The sequence below is a fragment of the Periplaneta americana genome, chromosome 3, assembly GCF_040183065.1.
Source record: "Periplaneta americana isolate PAMFEO1 chromosome 3, P.americana_PAMFEO1_priV1, whole genome shotgun sequence".
Lineage (NCBI taxonomy): Eukaryota > Metazoa > Arthropoda > Insecta > Blattodea > Blattidae > Periplaneta > Periplaneta americana.
The window spans coordinates 131,605,315-131,621,815 of record NC_091119.1 but is presented as its reverse complement, the minus strand read 5'-3'; the positions used below and the strand labels follow the sequence as shown (position 1 = coordinate 131,621,815).

Genomic DNA, 16,501 nt, shown 5'->3' with positions numbered 1-16,501 from the left:
GACAGTGGTAGGGGAGAAGTGCTCTATGCGCCTGCGCGAACGAGACAGCTTGCTAGTTTGAGGCATCTGTACCTGATTGTGTATTTCAAGTAAAAACTTTGAGGACGCTAAAGCCGACTGCCATGATGAGTTAATTCAGATGGTTTTGAAAATTGGTTTTCAGATATTTTCATGAAAAATCAACCTACCTGAAAATAAAAAGTGGCTATTGTGTTGGACAACACCACCCATCATTCTCCTCTAAAAGAGGGGATTCCCACCACACACTCTAACTCTTAGGATAGTTTCATTTATGAGAAATCAAAACATGGAAGTCCCAAATCTTTTTCCCTGTAAAGCAGAGTATTGTAGGATAGACCACCTCACAGTAATGCCAGCCCACACGTGTCAGCAGCTCAGCCCACCCAAGACCAACATTGCCTGATGCGGTCGCTTCCTAGCCGATCGCACCATAGCCCACCGCACTGCTCAGCACTGCACTGACATCAGTCTACCAGTTGGTTGCATTCTGCTGTTTTTCTGCTTGCGTGCATTGGTTGTGTTTTGACTTGGCCAGTGGATCAGAGACCAACTAAACGTAGCTGTCCAACCAAGTAGTTATGTCGCAGGGTCATATAAACGGGAGAAAACACGTGACAGTTACTTTTTAACGGGGACCCTCCTTTTTTTTTTTTTTTCTTTCTTTTTAATTTTAAATAGTTGAATAATCTTACGTAGAATTCTAATTCCGACAGCAAATATTTTCAGGAAAAAGGCTAACTGCTCATTCACTAGCCTTTACAGAGGAGTGAGCAGAAATAGATGGGGGGAAACGAGATGCGACATAACTACTCGGTCGGACGGTATTTTCGTGTTGTATTTCCTGTAGCTCTCACTGATTCACGTCTATTGTAATATAACTTACATTGGAAACCCCTGCGAGGTCTGAGTAATCGGACCTTCAGCCTGTCATGCAGGCTGTCTAGGTTCGAGTTCCGGTCAGACCTGGGATTTTTGCTTGTGGCGGACAAAGTCGCAGTTGGGGTTTTTCTCGGTGTTCTCCCATTGCCCCATATTGTGTATCTACATTTCGTCAACATTTCTCCATTCCGTTATCATTCCATAACATTCCCCGAACGGCGGCTGGCGAGGCACAGAGGGGGTGAGTGAGGTCTGTTCGAAATCTGAATAAGCAGCAAACTTAGAGTAGTCAGCCTGTGTGGGTTTGGGAATGCACCTAGCTCGAGGGTTAGCGCAATAGATCTTGAAAGGTCGTAGGGCTGGGTCATAATGCCCTCTCCCGGAAGTCCTTTCCATTCCAATTCATTGGAAATGTGGCAACAGGAATTAAAGGAAATTTGTACACTATTTGAGTTCTCCAAAAACAATCTGACAACTTTATTTCCAAAAAGTGTAAATAATTAAATCAACATTTTGCGCCTTGTCGAATGGGGAATGGCATGTTTGGCACTCACTTTCCCATACGTAACTCCAATATTTTTTAATGTCCGTGCGAGAACCAGGAAGCGTTCATCGTCAACTGTTCCAAATGATCGCAAATCCCATGCATACATTTCTCAGTTAATTCTTGCGACGATATGGGTACACATTTCCCATCGTCACTTCGAGTTTTGTGATTTGCAACACATGGATGACAAATAATATACTGAGTGAATCGTATAGAGCAGAACAGGTTTCACGGCTGGCCAGCCGGCTATGCGCGCGGAAGTGGGGGACTCAAGGCCGCGCGAGGCTTCTGTTCTGCTCTATACTGTTCACCCAGTATAAGGTGCCAGTCAAACCCATTGCATGAACATACAGTTCCTCGAATACCGGACGCATAAGAAATTAGATTATTTTCCATTGCTGTCAGACACGTTAAAAACTATTCCAATGGTGCTTCTTTATTTCCATCCGACTCTTGTTAAACACTCTAGCAGCGATTTTCTCCTTTACCACTTTTTCTGTAGAGAGACTGTATTTTAAGCTTTCACGTTCAGTGTCTATGATGAAAGTTTTCCGGGCTGAGATGCCTGCCGTGGACTGCATCTCAGCCTGGAAAACCTTCATCACAGAGACTGTATTTTCTTTGCGATGCACCATTATTTTGACTCATCTTGAAAAACAGACATAAAAAACTAAACCAAAAACATATGAAACAGTAGCTTATCGTTGATTGAACCACACAAGCCCGCGCAAACTTGATTAATAAGTAACTGATAGAAGAGGAGACTTGGGCTCTATGTCTTGTTACCAGCTCACCGCACAATACCACTTCGCAGGCAGCCCGGCCCGGCCCATGCAGTGACGTCACGGGCTTGTTCCGTGCGAGACTGTGAAACCCAGCGCGGAAGCAGCCCATAGGCTCAGCCGTTGTGCGGGTCTCTGCTGTAAAGCCGTGCTTTTTTGAATTAGTCTTTTGATGCATTAATTAATAAATTAATATTTCGCTTTCAATGTACAGTTTATAATTAATAGTTATCTTATATAAATATATGTAATAATATTAAATATTACAACACTGTTAAACTAATAAGTCAGTACCTATACCGGCCGAGTACTGGTAACGAGCGTAATGAAAAGGAGTTCAGTCCAGAGTGGCAACTGTATGTTGTAATAAGGGTAGTAAATGGCTCAATCATGAGTGGGCAGTTGGTCTGTGGAGCATAACAATAATTAATGGAAAAGCTTACAGACTTGCCGAACCATTTGTCGTAAATTGGTTGTTAATTAATGTAATAAGGCAGTAGAGCTGTGGAATTGAACAGTTTTATGCGTAATATACAGATTTAACCAAGAAAGTTTTGTGCTGCTGTTACAAAATACTAAATAATAATATTTAAAGATTTTCTCAAAAACACGAATTTTCAGCATATGCATAAAGAGCAGTTCGGATGTTTGTCCGTGCTGGGCGATTTCTCCTGAACTGTTGAACTGATTTTCAGTATCCGAGTCAGTTTTATGATGGACGTTAATATCATTTTTACGTAAAACATAAGGATATTCTTCTTACTTTCAATTTTTATCCATTTCTTCCGTATTTCTCTCTTACTTTTCTTGTTTCTTGCCATCATTCTTACTATAATGTCAACTTTTTTACGTGGTATAGTTTACAGTGTGCGAGATGTAAATTGACTCTCCTCGTTAAGCCTCATTACATCTTGAAGTGTAATCATGTTGTTATTGTTAGATCATTTGATGTTTGTGAATAGTAAGCATGTTCCTATATCGTAATGATATTAAGGAACTGGAGTTGTATCCTCTAAAGCATACCTCCACAAACAGCGCTCAACGAGCGCGCGCTCTTTCGGAGCGTGAGAGCTGTGTTTTCCGTTCGCCGAATCGGAGAGGAAGATAAAGTCAGAATGACAAGACTTGCTATAGGTAGAGGAGAGGGAAACGATCACTCAGCTATCTAGTGGAGTGCAGTGTTTATTCTCAGTAACTGTTTCACGTTGCTTTACCTACTGCTACAGTACAGTATGGAGGAATCTAAAAGACGGAAAAGTAGTGAACAGGCAAATTCTTTCAATGTTGCATGGGAAAATGCTTATTTTTTCATAGCTGCTGGAGTAAATACTCAATGCTTTATCTGCCAGAACATTTTGAAAGGTAGAAAGAAACATAACATAATGCGTCATTACGAGTCCAGACATAAAGATACTAAAGATATTAACCTTCAACAATTTTAACATCTCTCTTCAGGGAAAAGGCCAGCTCAGTGTTGATATGTTGAATAAATTACGGGATTTCAGTCGTAAATTTACACTTTTCTTAAGTCAGTTTCGGGAAGGTAATATGGCTTACTTTCGAACGATAGAAACTGCTCGTGATGAAGCCATGTTAAACGATTATGTGCAAATATTAATTGAAATTCAGAATGAATTTAATTCTAGGTTCCAAGATCTTGTCTTAAGGTCCACATCTGTGGAGTAACGGTTAGCGCGTCTAGTCGCGAAACCAGGTGGCCCGGGTTCGATTCCCGGGTCAAGTTACTGGTTGAGGTTTTTCCGGGGTTTTCCCTCAACTCAGTATGAGCAAACGCTGAGTAACTTTCGGTGTTGGACCCTGGACTCATTTCACCGGCATTATCACCTTCTCATTCAAACGCTAAATAATATAAGCTATTGATAATACGTCGTAAAATAACCTACTAAAAATCTTGTCTTAATTGGAAAGAAGTTTAAAGTTATCGTAATAAATTCAACACCAGTTGAAACAATGCCATATAAGTTACAGGTGGGCCTGGTTGGCGCAGTTGGTATAGCGCTGGTCTTCTATGCCCGAGGTTGCGGGTTCGATTCCGGGCCAGGTCGATTGCATTTAAGTGTGCTCATATAACCTCGGCAGTTGCGAGCGTCGTTAAATAAAACAACATTTAACGATTTACAGCTCGGACTTATTGAACTTCAATGTGGCCTAAGGGCTAAAGATCGTTCGAATAGTACTACTAGCCTGGTTGAGTTTTACAAGACTAAACATTAGCAATAATATCCACGACTGCACAGGCTGGCTGTGAAAATGATTGCTATGTTTGGCTCAACATTTATATTTGTGAGCAACTGTTTTCTATAATCAACTTTAATAAAGGCAGGCATCGAACATCTGTAACGATCATTACGATCAGTAAGCTACTGTTCCTTCCAGCTGCCAACAGCATAAAACCTCGTTTTCATGTACTGATAAATAAAAATATAACAAAATGATATTGTACATTTAAGCAGGTATAAAATTTCTATTATTTCTGTAAAATAAATATTTCTGTATTAATAAGTCCAAGATAGTTTTGCAAACACTGAACGGGAATTCATTTCATAAACACTCCTACTAGTACTTCCCTTTTGTGTATATTTTGTACGAGATCACCCCTTCTTCCAGTCCACCCTATACTGAGCGCAGCTAATATCTGCATTCCTCTCATGAGCTTACGTTTCGGTTTTAATGGTTGATTTTGCGTCAGACATGTATTTACAGTTCACTTTCCTTGTATGAGACCAGGGAAAAACTCGTGTGGCGTTATGATCGCTTGGGAAGTAGGGATAAGTGGATGGAGACAAACGCATTCTCATAAGAAATTGTGTAGCGTCATCTCATTTGGAGGAAGTATCGTTTAATTTTAATTAGAACACTTAGAACATTGATGCAAGTGAAGTGAATGAAACAGCTTCAACATTTTAGATCTCATTATAAAATATCGCCGGCGTTTTGATATTCGTTTAATAAATGACATGCCATACTAATCTAATAATAATGCGAACCTAACAGATTATGCTATTTGGGATGCTAGATTAGTTGACTATTTCGAGTATATGAGTTTTGAAAACGAGAATGTTAAGTTGACGTGGAATTTCTGTGAAATTTTGTTTCAGGCAGTGAACGAAGTTATGGAATGCTAGTTACTGTTATTAGTCTGTTGCAAATGCGACAATGAAAAACACTTTTTTGTGTCTATGAAATTGTAATTGGTCCGTTGTCATTCCGTAATTCAAAGAGCGTACAGAGCATAAGATCTGACAGTTTTACTAGTACACATACTTTAATGTTAGCCTGTTTAATTGAATATACCATATCCTTTAAATGCTATTTGAAACGTATACAAATTGAAACTAGTTCCATAAAATTCCAAATTCTTCCTTTCGTATTGCATTAAAATGACTGAAAGAAAATGGTTAGAATTGTAGTGCTCTTCATACCATTAAATAATACTGTTTACACTAAAATGGGTTCAGAATCCCATTTCTCGTGTTCTCGTTGTTTGACCACGCCTTGGCTTTCTTTGTTAATTCTGTTGTATTCAGAGTGTTGCTCAGCATTGGTTGTCAGTTTGTTTCGTTTCGAAGTAAATGTTAATACATACAGTATAACATTCGTTTCCCTCACCCCCATTCTTCAGAATGGAATGCATAATTTTACTTGTAAATTGTTTTGTTGGTGAGAAATTATCTTCGCACTGTTCAGGACCAATTTCCAAATATTAGCTATGAATTTGGAACCGTTAAATATTCTGAATTGCTGTATACGGACATTGGATTTTTTAATAAGTTTTCTCACTGCAATTTCAAAGGTATCTTGGGTAACAACTTGTTGCAAGACGCGACATTCTTATACAGTAATTCGAAATTTATTTGTTTAATTAAATAGAATAGTGATTGCAGTGAAATTTTTGTTTGTAATGAACGATAAAATTCATTATGTGCTGTTGCTTTCAAGTAACTGTATAAATTCGATCAAGTGTTGCGTAAGTGCAGGTGACTGTCGTGTTTGCTATGTAATCAAAAACTCGGAAAAGTTTATAAGGCAGCTAGCAATAAATGATGCAAGATTTTAAAATGGTGACGTCACTATCATAATATATTATATACACCGTGGCACATAGTGTACAGTTTATTTATTATAGAGTGCTTTCTTTTCATTTCTCTGGAAAAGTTTATCCCACTATATATTTCAAGATTTTCTGCATTAAAAGAGCACTCTGTAATGCGCGAGGTCAGTGTGTTCAACATAACACATGATATTTGATTGAAAACGGACGAACTTTCATATCGTAGGCGAGATCGTGGCTTCGACTCACATTACTCTACGCCGTGATCCTCGTACAAAATCCAAAATAGAGTATTCCGAGCAATATCCAGATTTTTTTTCGAATCCAAGTTTTCCAGTACCGTATGTTAATAAACTCGAACATATCTTTATTGAGAGTATATCGTTACCTTAATTCTAAAATCTCGTAACTCGCTTGGACGTCGATTTTTATTATTTTTTTTTTTTTGCGGGTTTTGAAAGTGTATCCACAGATCCATCTACTGACAAAGCAGTGAAGCTTAATTTAGAATACTAGCGATAATATTGGACTGTTACGAAACCACTTACCTTCTCTCTCTGTGAATATACTTTCAAAACCGCGCAAAAAGTGAACATCAATATCAGAGCGAGTTACGAGTTTTTAGAATTAAGGTAATGATATACCAGCGTTCTTAATATACTGTATATGCTGTGGTAGCATATGTTCTGGCTAGGGTTACCATCCGTCAGGCAAAAGGAGGACATGTCCTCTTTTTTAATTATTTTATCTTGTCCGGCAGGCATTTAAAAAAAAAATTAAAATGTCCGGCATTCCGCATTTCAACTAGAATTAATATTAAACAACACCACCATAGGAGTAGACTGTCCTGCTCACATATTGCACAACTGCATCTAACATGGTGCTGACAGTTTTCCTATCGATATGGAGAGTATTATACTAACAATTTTAAATTATTTCAGAATCTATACAGTTCCTACAGAGGAACTGAAGGACTTCTGTGAATTTGTTGATATAAACTATCAATAACTTCTGAGTTCATCTAAAACAAGAAGGTTAAGCTTATTTCCTGCTTTGGAAAGGCTAATTAAAATGTTCTCAGCTGTGAAATCATATTTTATGCCCCAGCTATCTAAAACTGTGACAGTAATGATAAGTTTTTTTTTTTTTTTAACGAGTTCTCAGAACTGTATCTTTGGTTTCTTCATTCGAAAATTTACGTCTCCCACACTAAAATCTCAAGTGTTGTTAGGGAACATAATTCTGTAGTGGAGGTCTATGACTTCATGTCAGTTCTCGTTTCTTTGCAGGATAGGCTGAAAATGAGTTCTTCCCACTAAAAGTAATAAACAGTCATTAAATTCATTTTCTGAAAATGGGTTCTATACAAAATGTAAAAATTTTCATGAAAATGTAATTCATTTCTATGAAATTTGCATAGAATATCTAAACAAATGGTCAAAACCTATGAAAGAATTTAACTGCTTTCAAATGTTAAATGTTATGTTTTACTTAACGACGCTCGCAACTGCCGATGTTATATCAGCATCACCGGTGTGCCGGAATTTTGTCCCGCAGGAGTTCTTTTACATACCAGTAAATTTACTGACATGAACTGTCGCATTTAAACACACTTAAATGCCATGGACCTGGCCTGGGATCGAACCCGCAACCTCAGACATAGAAAGTCAGCGCTATACCAACTGCGCCAACCAGACCGACTAACTGCTTTCAATGGTTAAAGCTGGAGCACATACAAAACATAAAATTTGATGATCTATTGACATGCACTGAATTCTTACACTCTAAAAATGTCATTATTCATGATTTAAAGTTATTTGATCAATTCTGTAATGTACAAAAATATGTCAATCAAGTTAATTTTGACAAAGATTTAACTTTAGATAAACAGTGGTGCAAATTCTTCAATTCCATAGTTCTGCAAACACTGAAACTTTCTCAGAACTTTTAAACATATGTCAATTTTATTTCTCTATCCCAAGTCACAATGGAAGTGTTGAGAGAGTATTTTCCTAATTCTGCTCAATGGACAAAAGAACGAAATCGCATGCTAACGTAGACAGAGGTATTATCATTGTGAAATATAACTTCAAGGACATATCCTGTGAACAGTTCCATAGTTATTTCCTACAAGGTAGAAGTTTGTCTCCTCAGGCTCTTCTGCACAAAGTGGGCTCCACCAATAAGTAGGGTACAGATGTAATATTGATCCAGCAACTAGTGAGAAAACTGATTAAGGTGAGCCATTATTTTTATCTTTAATTTTGTTCATACCAATTTTTAAAAAGTTCTCCTTTTTTCAGCAATGTCCTCTTATTTTAGATTCCATGTCCTCCTATAGAATTTCTTCTCATGGTAACCCTAGATCTGGCTCCCGGGCGACAGGTCGAGCATGAGCAGGTTGAAATGCTGCCTTCAATGGCGGAAGTAAAAATGGATTATGAAGTCTATAGTAAATGTTGAAAGTGTTGTCCTTTCGCTCATGTACAAGGTTGATATCGCGAGAATATGTTAATCACGCTTCTAAGCTCACCAATTGAAATTCTTATTTCATTTTCAATATTAGCCTGTAGTTCTCTAGTGTGTGCGGATTCGTTCGAAACACTTCGTCTTTCAAACTACCCCATAAATAGAGATATTAAGGAATGGTGGGAGAAAGAAAAAATGAAAAGAGAAAAGAAAAAATAAAGCCGTAAAGAAATTAGAAAGAAATGCCAAAAAAGAAATGGAGAAATCAAGGAATGGGGGCATGAAAAAAGAGGATAGAGAGAAATGAAGAATGAAAGAGAAAAATGAAGAAAGAAAAGAAGAAATGGTGAAATAAAGAAATGAGAAAAGTCAAGGGGAGTAGAGTGGGGAAGAACACTGAATGCGACTACAGATAAGTGCAGTGTCATTTCCCCAGCCTGCATATACCGTATATGCAGCAGCTATATGTACATTTTAATAACTCTGTATCTAATGATCGTATATTTTATATATATATATATATATTACAATGTAAAATTGTATTCTAAAGTCTTAAATACCTAGGTAAATGATTGTTTAGGTTTGTTTCTTGTATGTTTGGTACTCTGAACTGATTCGACATAATCATCTTTGAGTATTTATCCACTTCTTCAATGATGTACTCACTGTCTGTTTCTTTTGAAATTCCATCAAGACTTGCTAAAAATAGGATATGGGTATAGCAAGAAGCCGCTGATATCAGTTGTGTCACCCATTGCTTGCAGTATTAGTTCGATTTTGGTTTGCTAAAATTACTTTCTAATGATTCCATATTAGAACTGGAAATTGCGGTGGAACAACTAGTCTTCTCCCTCTTGCCCTATGTATATATGTGATGAAATTCAGAAGGAATTCATGGAAATGGGAATTACCAACAGGGAGGAACTAGCAAAAGACAGAACAGAGAAATCGACATGGAGTCAACATGCTCCATAACGTTCTTTTGATTGATTGATTGATTGATTGATTGATTGATTGATTGATTGATTGATTGATTGATTGATTGATTGATTGATTGATTGATATGTGGTGCAGCTCTCAAAGTTCTTCAAAGTAATTGGGAATATCTTCCACAGTGTTCAAAGCAAGAGCTAGTATCATGTGCTTAAACAGTTTGACATCTCTGTCCTCCGGTTTTGTTTACATTTCTTGGAGTCCCTCTGCTCGAATATGTCAATATACAATATGAGTCCTTAATCTGCGAATTGCTTTTAATGTTTCATTAAACCCAACACTGTAAGAATTTTGTGCTTTCCTAGGAAGTAGGACAAGCATTAACAGAAGCGGAACACAAATTTCATCATATTGGAGTTTCGAAATGGTATTTTATCATTCCAGTTACCATGAAGAGTTGAAGGCCTCACCAAAAACCAGATGGGACTTTTCATTAAAATTTCTATATTTTGCCTTGTTACAGGCGCAAGTATATGAATTTCTGTCATTAGACTTTCAGTGTAACCATAGAATAACAAATCTTTTACTCCCTCTGTCCCATAATAATTGTCCGGTGCGCCGAAATGGTATTACAGTAATTACAGACAATGGGCAAATGAGAAGTGAATGCATGAGGAGATGCGCAGTAGATCAGTACACAAGGTTATGCAGAGCAATAACGTGATCTTATTGAGACAAGCAACATACACCATCCAGAAGATTACCGAAAGTGGGTATTTGTTTTCAACTCACCGGTATGGCACTATATACAAACCAGTTTAGCAAAGCAAGCTGGAAATCATTAGTAGAGTACTCCTGCAGTGAGTACGTACATTTAAACAGACATGGACATCCTGGGAAACACAACTGGCGGTAGTGAGTGACAGGGGTAGCAAGAACCTTACAGGCAGTGAACTGCAGATGGTATAGGAGTTTTTGTTGAAAAACACTACGGTTGACGTAGTGAAGAAAGGTGCCATAACAGGTGCGGCCGAGAAATTTCATTTCAGTAAAAGAACAGCACGCTGCATTTGGCAATGGGGGCGGCAATCTTTGGAAAGTGGATCCATGCTCATCACCAAATTAATCCCAGCAATAAATGCAAAATGGCCTCCTGGACCGCGCCCAGGGAGAATTCAGGTGTCAGTTAAGCAGGACAATGCCCGTCCGCATATCGGTCCCAATGACCGCACCTGGATGGATGCTGCAGCAGCCAGTGGAACCACTTTGGAACTCGTGTGCCAACCGCCAAACAGTCTGGATATGAATGTTTTAGATCTGGGTTACTTCCGGGCAATTCAGTCTCTCCAGCATCAGTCAGCTCCACAAACTATTGATGAGTTGATCGCCGCTTTGAAACAGCTTTCTCTCAGCTGACACTCGACAAGCTCAACGTCTTCCTCACCTTGCAGTCCCCTCTCATTGAAATAATGAAAGTCAATGACGGGAACAACAACAATATTCCCCATATGCAAAATGGGCACCTGGACCACCTCAACATCCTGCCATCTCGCTTGGAGTGTCCTCAGAACATTTACGACGAGGCTACAGTAGCACGGCAGCAGTAGATCTGTGGTTCTAGGCAAACTGTTGGAATGACAACCTTCCCGGTCTAACAGGGAGTTTTTTCGTCTTTACTCATAGGAGAATGTTTTTCTTTCTTTCACTTCTTGGTCAATTTGTACTACTCCTGCAGTTAATAAAGTTGCACTCCTAGGAGTATTTATTTTCGGCTCAATGACTAGCCAATTTGTACTGATCCTGGAGTCACAAAGTTGTGCAAATAGTATTAGTGTTCTTTTTTTTGCTCAATGATTGGCCATTTTATACAGATCCCGGATTAATAATTTTTTTCTTTTGCTAATTGAGTGACAATTTTGTACTGATTCTGGAGTAATACATTTGTATTACTCATTCATGTGTTTCATTTTGCTCCTATATAAACGCCAGTGTAAAATTATGGATATCGGACAATTATTATGGGACAAGAAATAAAAGTGTACCGGACAATTATTATGGGACAGAGGGAGTAACATTTTTATGTACCGATTAGGAATATCACATAAATTCTGCAGTCACTCTATTTGTAACATTTTCTTCAAATTTTATTTTTCTGGTAGATGACAAAGTCTTCTGGAGATCATCTCATGCAATGTATTCCTTCATAGACCCGTGTGCTACCGGGCTAGGATTTCATTCAGGGTGATCTAGAGCCATGTGTTTCAAATTCGATTCAATAATTCTGTCTGGGTCTCTCTACGACTTTGTGCATGGAAGTGTGATTGAGCATCATTTTTTTTATTATTTGACTTTGGTTCTCTTGCCCAAGTGTAATAGCCAGAGTGTTACATTATTTATACTGCAGTTTACTGCAGACTTGGTTAATTTTACCATCGGGTTCACTGTTTCTTTTATAATATATATCCATTAATGATTAATTTGATTCCTCATGATTCATAAGTAATAAAAATTTAATTCACATGTGGTTGCCTAACAGCAAACTCATTTTGAACAATGGATAATAGTGTCCCATGCCATAGCTTTATGGTCCAAGGCATCATACCTAGGACTTGCGCTATGGATTCAGCACTGGTTCATATCCCCATGGAGGAGAAATTTTCTGATGAAATTTCGGCTGGTGTATAATGAATTCTGGGAGTTATGCTAGGTAGCATAAATGGTTTTTAAAACCAGAGGTATAACAGTTGGAGAAATAATCCTGCTAACCACACAATATCTCCGTACTGGTTGGATGATCATTCATCTCTGCTGAGGTATATCGACGTGAGGCCAGCAGTTCGCTGGTTGACCTTACCCCTTCATGGACTTTTGCATACGGGATTTTTTATTCGGGAAATTTGCTATTTGGGCATTATGGTTGGAACAGTACACTGTAGCTGTTGCTGTAAATTGTACATTTTGTATTGTATTATAGTAAATGGGTGGAATACAATATTAATAAATGTTGAGATTTTTTAGTGTCAGTGATTTTTTGAAGTTTCTTTTTTGTGTTGTATTTTGTGAATATGCGAAAAGAATTGTCTTGAATTAGTAAGTATTTATAGTAGCTTAAGTATGTTTTTGTACAGTAGGTGTCTTTTTGTAGTTGAAAGGGTATTTGAAACTGAGTTTTCATATTTTAATGGGTAATTGTGGAGGTGTTTTTATCTGATTAAAATAGTTATATTTATAAATGATATTAATAAAAGGGAAATGAAATTGTTGTAGAATATATCATCTTGTTAACTTCTCAAATTTACCCATCCAGTGTCATCATTTGAATTACAAATAACTGTATTCTTTTTCCAGATCATGTGTGGCATTCAGTGGGAAGAATCGTATTCTAGGTGTAGCTGCAAAAAATCAAATGGTGACAAATATGAAGAATACGATTTATGGTTTCAAACGATTATTGGGAAGGAAATTCAATGACCCACATGTCCAACAGGAACTGAAATATCTCCCATATCGTGCAGTTCCTCAGCAAAATGGCAGCATTGGAATTAAGGTTGGTACTCCCTGATGTTCTTACCTTTCGTGCATGTCTATGATGGGATATGCTTCAAGTTTGCAGATTTTATTATAAAATTGGTCTGACCCTGTAGATTAGAAGTTTCATAGTTCTGACATATCGTACAGTTGTGCCTTAGCCAGTTTTTAGCCATTTGGGCAGTAGGTTATCTCTGCCATCTGAAGAGCTGTCGCATGCTCTACCCATTATTTGTATAAATTTTCAGATCAGTGCTGAATGTTAGCAATATTTATCCTTCTTTTTTCACCTTCCATCCTTGCATCACATAGTTGTTTATTCGCTGTAAATTAAATTTTACATTTCATTGAGGTTTTCCATTTGCTTGAAATCCCACTTTAAACAGATAACATTCAGTAGAATGTTAACTAGTACCTATTCTATTTTCTTATTGCTAGGCAGATTGCAGTAAACCAGCCTATTGTCAGCAGTTACTCGATAGAAGTTAGATAATTTGAATGTTAGGTTTTTAATGACTTAAAGTATAACACATTACTTAGTTTAACGCATTTTTACTTATGTGTATTTAAGAAGCATAACATCATTTCATCATTCTGGGTTAAAGTAATGAATTGTTGGGACAAGTTTTATCTTCAGAATTATAATTTCAAAGTAACGAAATTAAGGTTTTTTTTTTTTTTTTTACATGCTGTAGTACCAAGTTCAAGGTACAACTGTACTTGAATGCATTGATGGATTATAGTAATGACAGATAAACTTCTTATCTTTGTGAAACTACCATAGTTAAAAGAATTCAAATTCTTGAAATGGAATTGAAGTAAGATTAGTTATTGAAACTTGTAGGCCTACTTCATTTATTATCAGCAATGGTGAGTATTGGCACTTTCTTTTGTGTGTTTATAATCAATCATTTGTGACAAGGAGAGTGAATTTGTGTAATGATCAGTTTTCAGATTTGCATATTACAGGGAAAATAGTTTTGTTCATATTTTCAAAATGTGAAATTGAATAATTATCTGAAATAATAGCTTAAGTGCCTGAGATTGCTTTAAGTATATTTCTGTGCAACATTTTTTATTTGTGACTAACTTCTGTTTCCCTCGCATAGAATTTGACAATGTTTTCGGTATGTAATACACTATGAGCATGAAAGAGACGATTTACTTTAATTACTACAAATGTTTTATTTTACTTAGACTCATGAAATTTTTACATGAAGGAGGCAAATTTCTTAAACTTTTAAAGTTGCTCAATGTGATTGTCCAGTATGACAAGGCACTGGTTGATATGGTGTTGAAACTGTTCCTGTATTCTTTGCAGCATAGCACCATCAGTGCTGTCAATAACCTTAGTAATCAGCAGCCTTAGTTCAGAAATGGTAGCAAAATCGTTTAAATCATTTGTGCCCCATCATGTAGCTACATCCTGTGTATTGAAGTATGTGTAATGTACAAAACAAAATTTATTTCCATTATAACAAATTAAACTTTCTGATATTTTCTCGCTCAATTTTTAAATTAAAGAAACTGAACTTATGACATAAAGTTTGTGTAAAATTTAGGGTAAAGTGAGGTAAGTGTTAAAACTGAATTTTGTGCACTAACAAAATAATGTTTCAGATAGTTTCAAGTTTGTCGTGAAAACTTCGTACTGATGTGGATGCTGAAAAAGATAGTTACAAAATTTGGTATTCAGTATTGTAAAATAAGATATATGCTATATTAGATCTGGGAAATCATTGTCACACTCAAAGTACTTTTCCAGGCATGGTTCATGTTTTTATCATGTGGAAGAAGCATGACCTGAACACCAGGAGCAAGTGTGATTCCTATCATTTAGTGCTGTTAAATACTCAACATAAATTTTAACGCCTAAAACTTATTCACTGGCTAGTTTTTACGTTCAGATTCGCTTTATGTGCCAAATTTTTTCATTAATTGTTTTTTAGCTGATTTATTGATAAATTTCAGAACATAAATGTAGCAATTTTTTTAAACTTAGAATTCTGTTTTACGGTCCTAGAAGCAGAATTAACACAATGAATATAATTTTCCTTGCCGTAGGTTACACCTCATCCAAAAGGCCAGGAAATTGTAATCTAGACAGTATATTAAACAACAAGTATCTTCTACATATAATACGTAATAAAAACTAACAGTCCCATACCATTTGTATATGATTTAGAAATACTTCCTCCCAGATTGTGAAATTCATATGTTAATGTTGTTGCCGTACGTTACACCTCATCCAAAAGGCCAGGAAATTGTAATCTAGACAGTATATTAAATAACAAGTATCTTCTACATATAATACGTAATAAAAACTAACAGTCCCATACCATTTGTATATGATTTAGAAATACTTCCTCCCAGATTGTGAAATTCATATGTTAATGTTGGACTACTAAACCATTGAATTAGAGCTGTTCAATTTTTGGGCTATGGATAGCCCTCTTGGTGACCATATATAAAGTTTGGTCAAAATCTCTTCATGCATATTTTAAGTTATTAGGTGATATCAAAAGCATGTTCTTTTTGGAAACCAGCCTAATGTGTTCCATCAAGGTCATTTAAAATATGGTGTACGAGTTAACATAGTACTGATTACACAATGCGATGTTTGAAATAACCTATAATAAGTGTGTTTAGCATTGAATGTGTTTGCCTGTAATTGGCATGTCTTTGTACTTTGTGTTGCAAAAGTAACATTCTGTGTGTAATATACTGTGCTGTAGTATGATCAATTAAATACCTGTTATGTTCTTAAATTCTGTACGAACTTGTATCACTATTAGGCCTAACCAGTGTAATTATATAATAAAAAGTCTTCTATGATACCTGATGATACATCACTAGCTTGCTACAATCTATGTGCTCTTAACTTACACGAATCCAATTTATAAATATCTTGCCTTTTTTTTTCTCTTACAATTTATCATTTTCATCCCGCCATCCACCATGCACAAAGGATGTACAAATTGCAGTGTATGAACCACATTCAGCTTCCTCAAATGAGATTTCTGTAATTTGCAATAACCTGAATATCATAAAAAAATTACTTCATATACTTATTTCTCTGTTAATCATAATACTATCAGTAAAGTACATACAATTTCCTTTCCTTTGTAATTGTATTTGTGAAAATGAAATAGGTTTGGTAGTTAGCATATTCTAAACAAACTGTAATAGTGAAAACAATTGAGATTAAGAGATCAACTTACATACGTCAGTATTGTTTTAATCAAACTAGGTATTGACTTTTGGGACAGA

General features: G+C 36.5%; 1 protein-coding gene across 1 annotated transcript in view; it reads left to right on the top strand.

Annotated features, from left to right (window-relative positions):
- The window catches only part of Hsp110 (heat shock protein 70Cb), a 67,736-nt gene that overhangs the window by 13,076 nt on the left and 38,159 nt on the right, over window positions 1-16,501 (top strand). Inside the window, exon 2 of the mRNA XM_069821624.1 lies at window positions 13,052-13,250. Coding sequence (XP_069677725.1) covers window positions 13,052-13,250 — 199 coding nt within the window. The remainder of the gene's footprint in view (window positions 1-13,051; window positions 13,251-16,501) is intronic.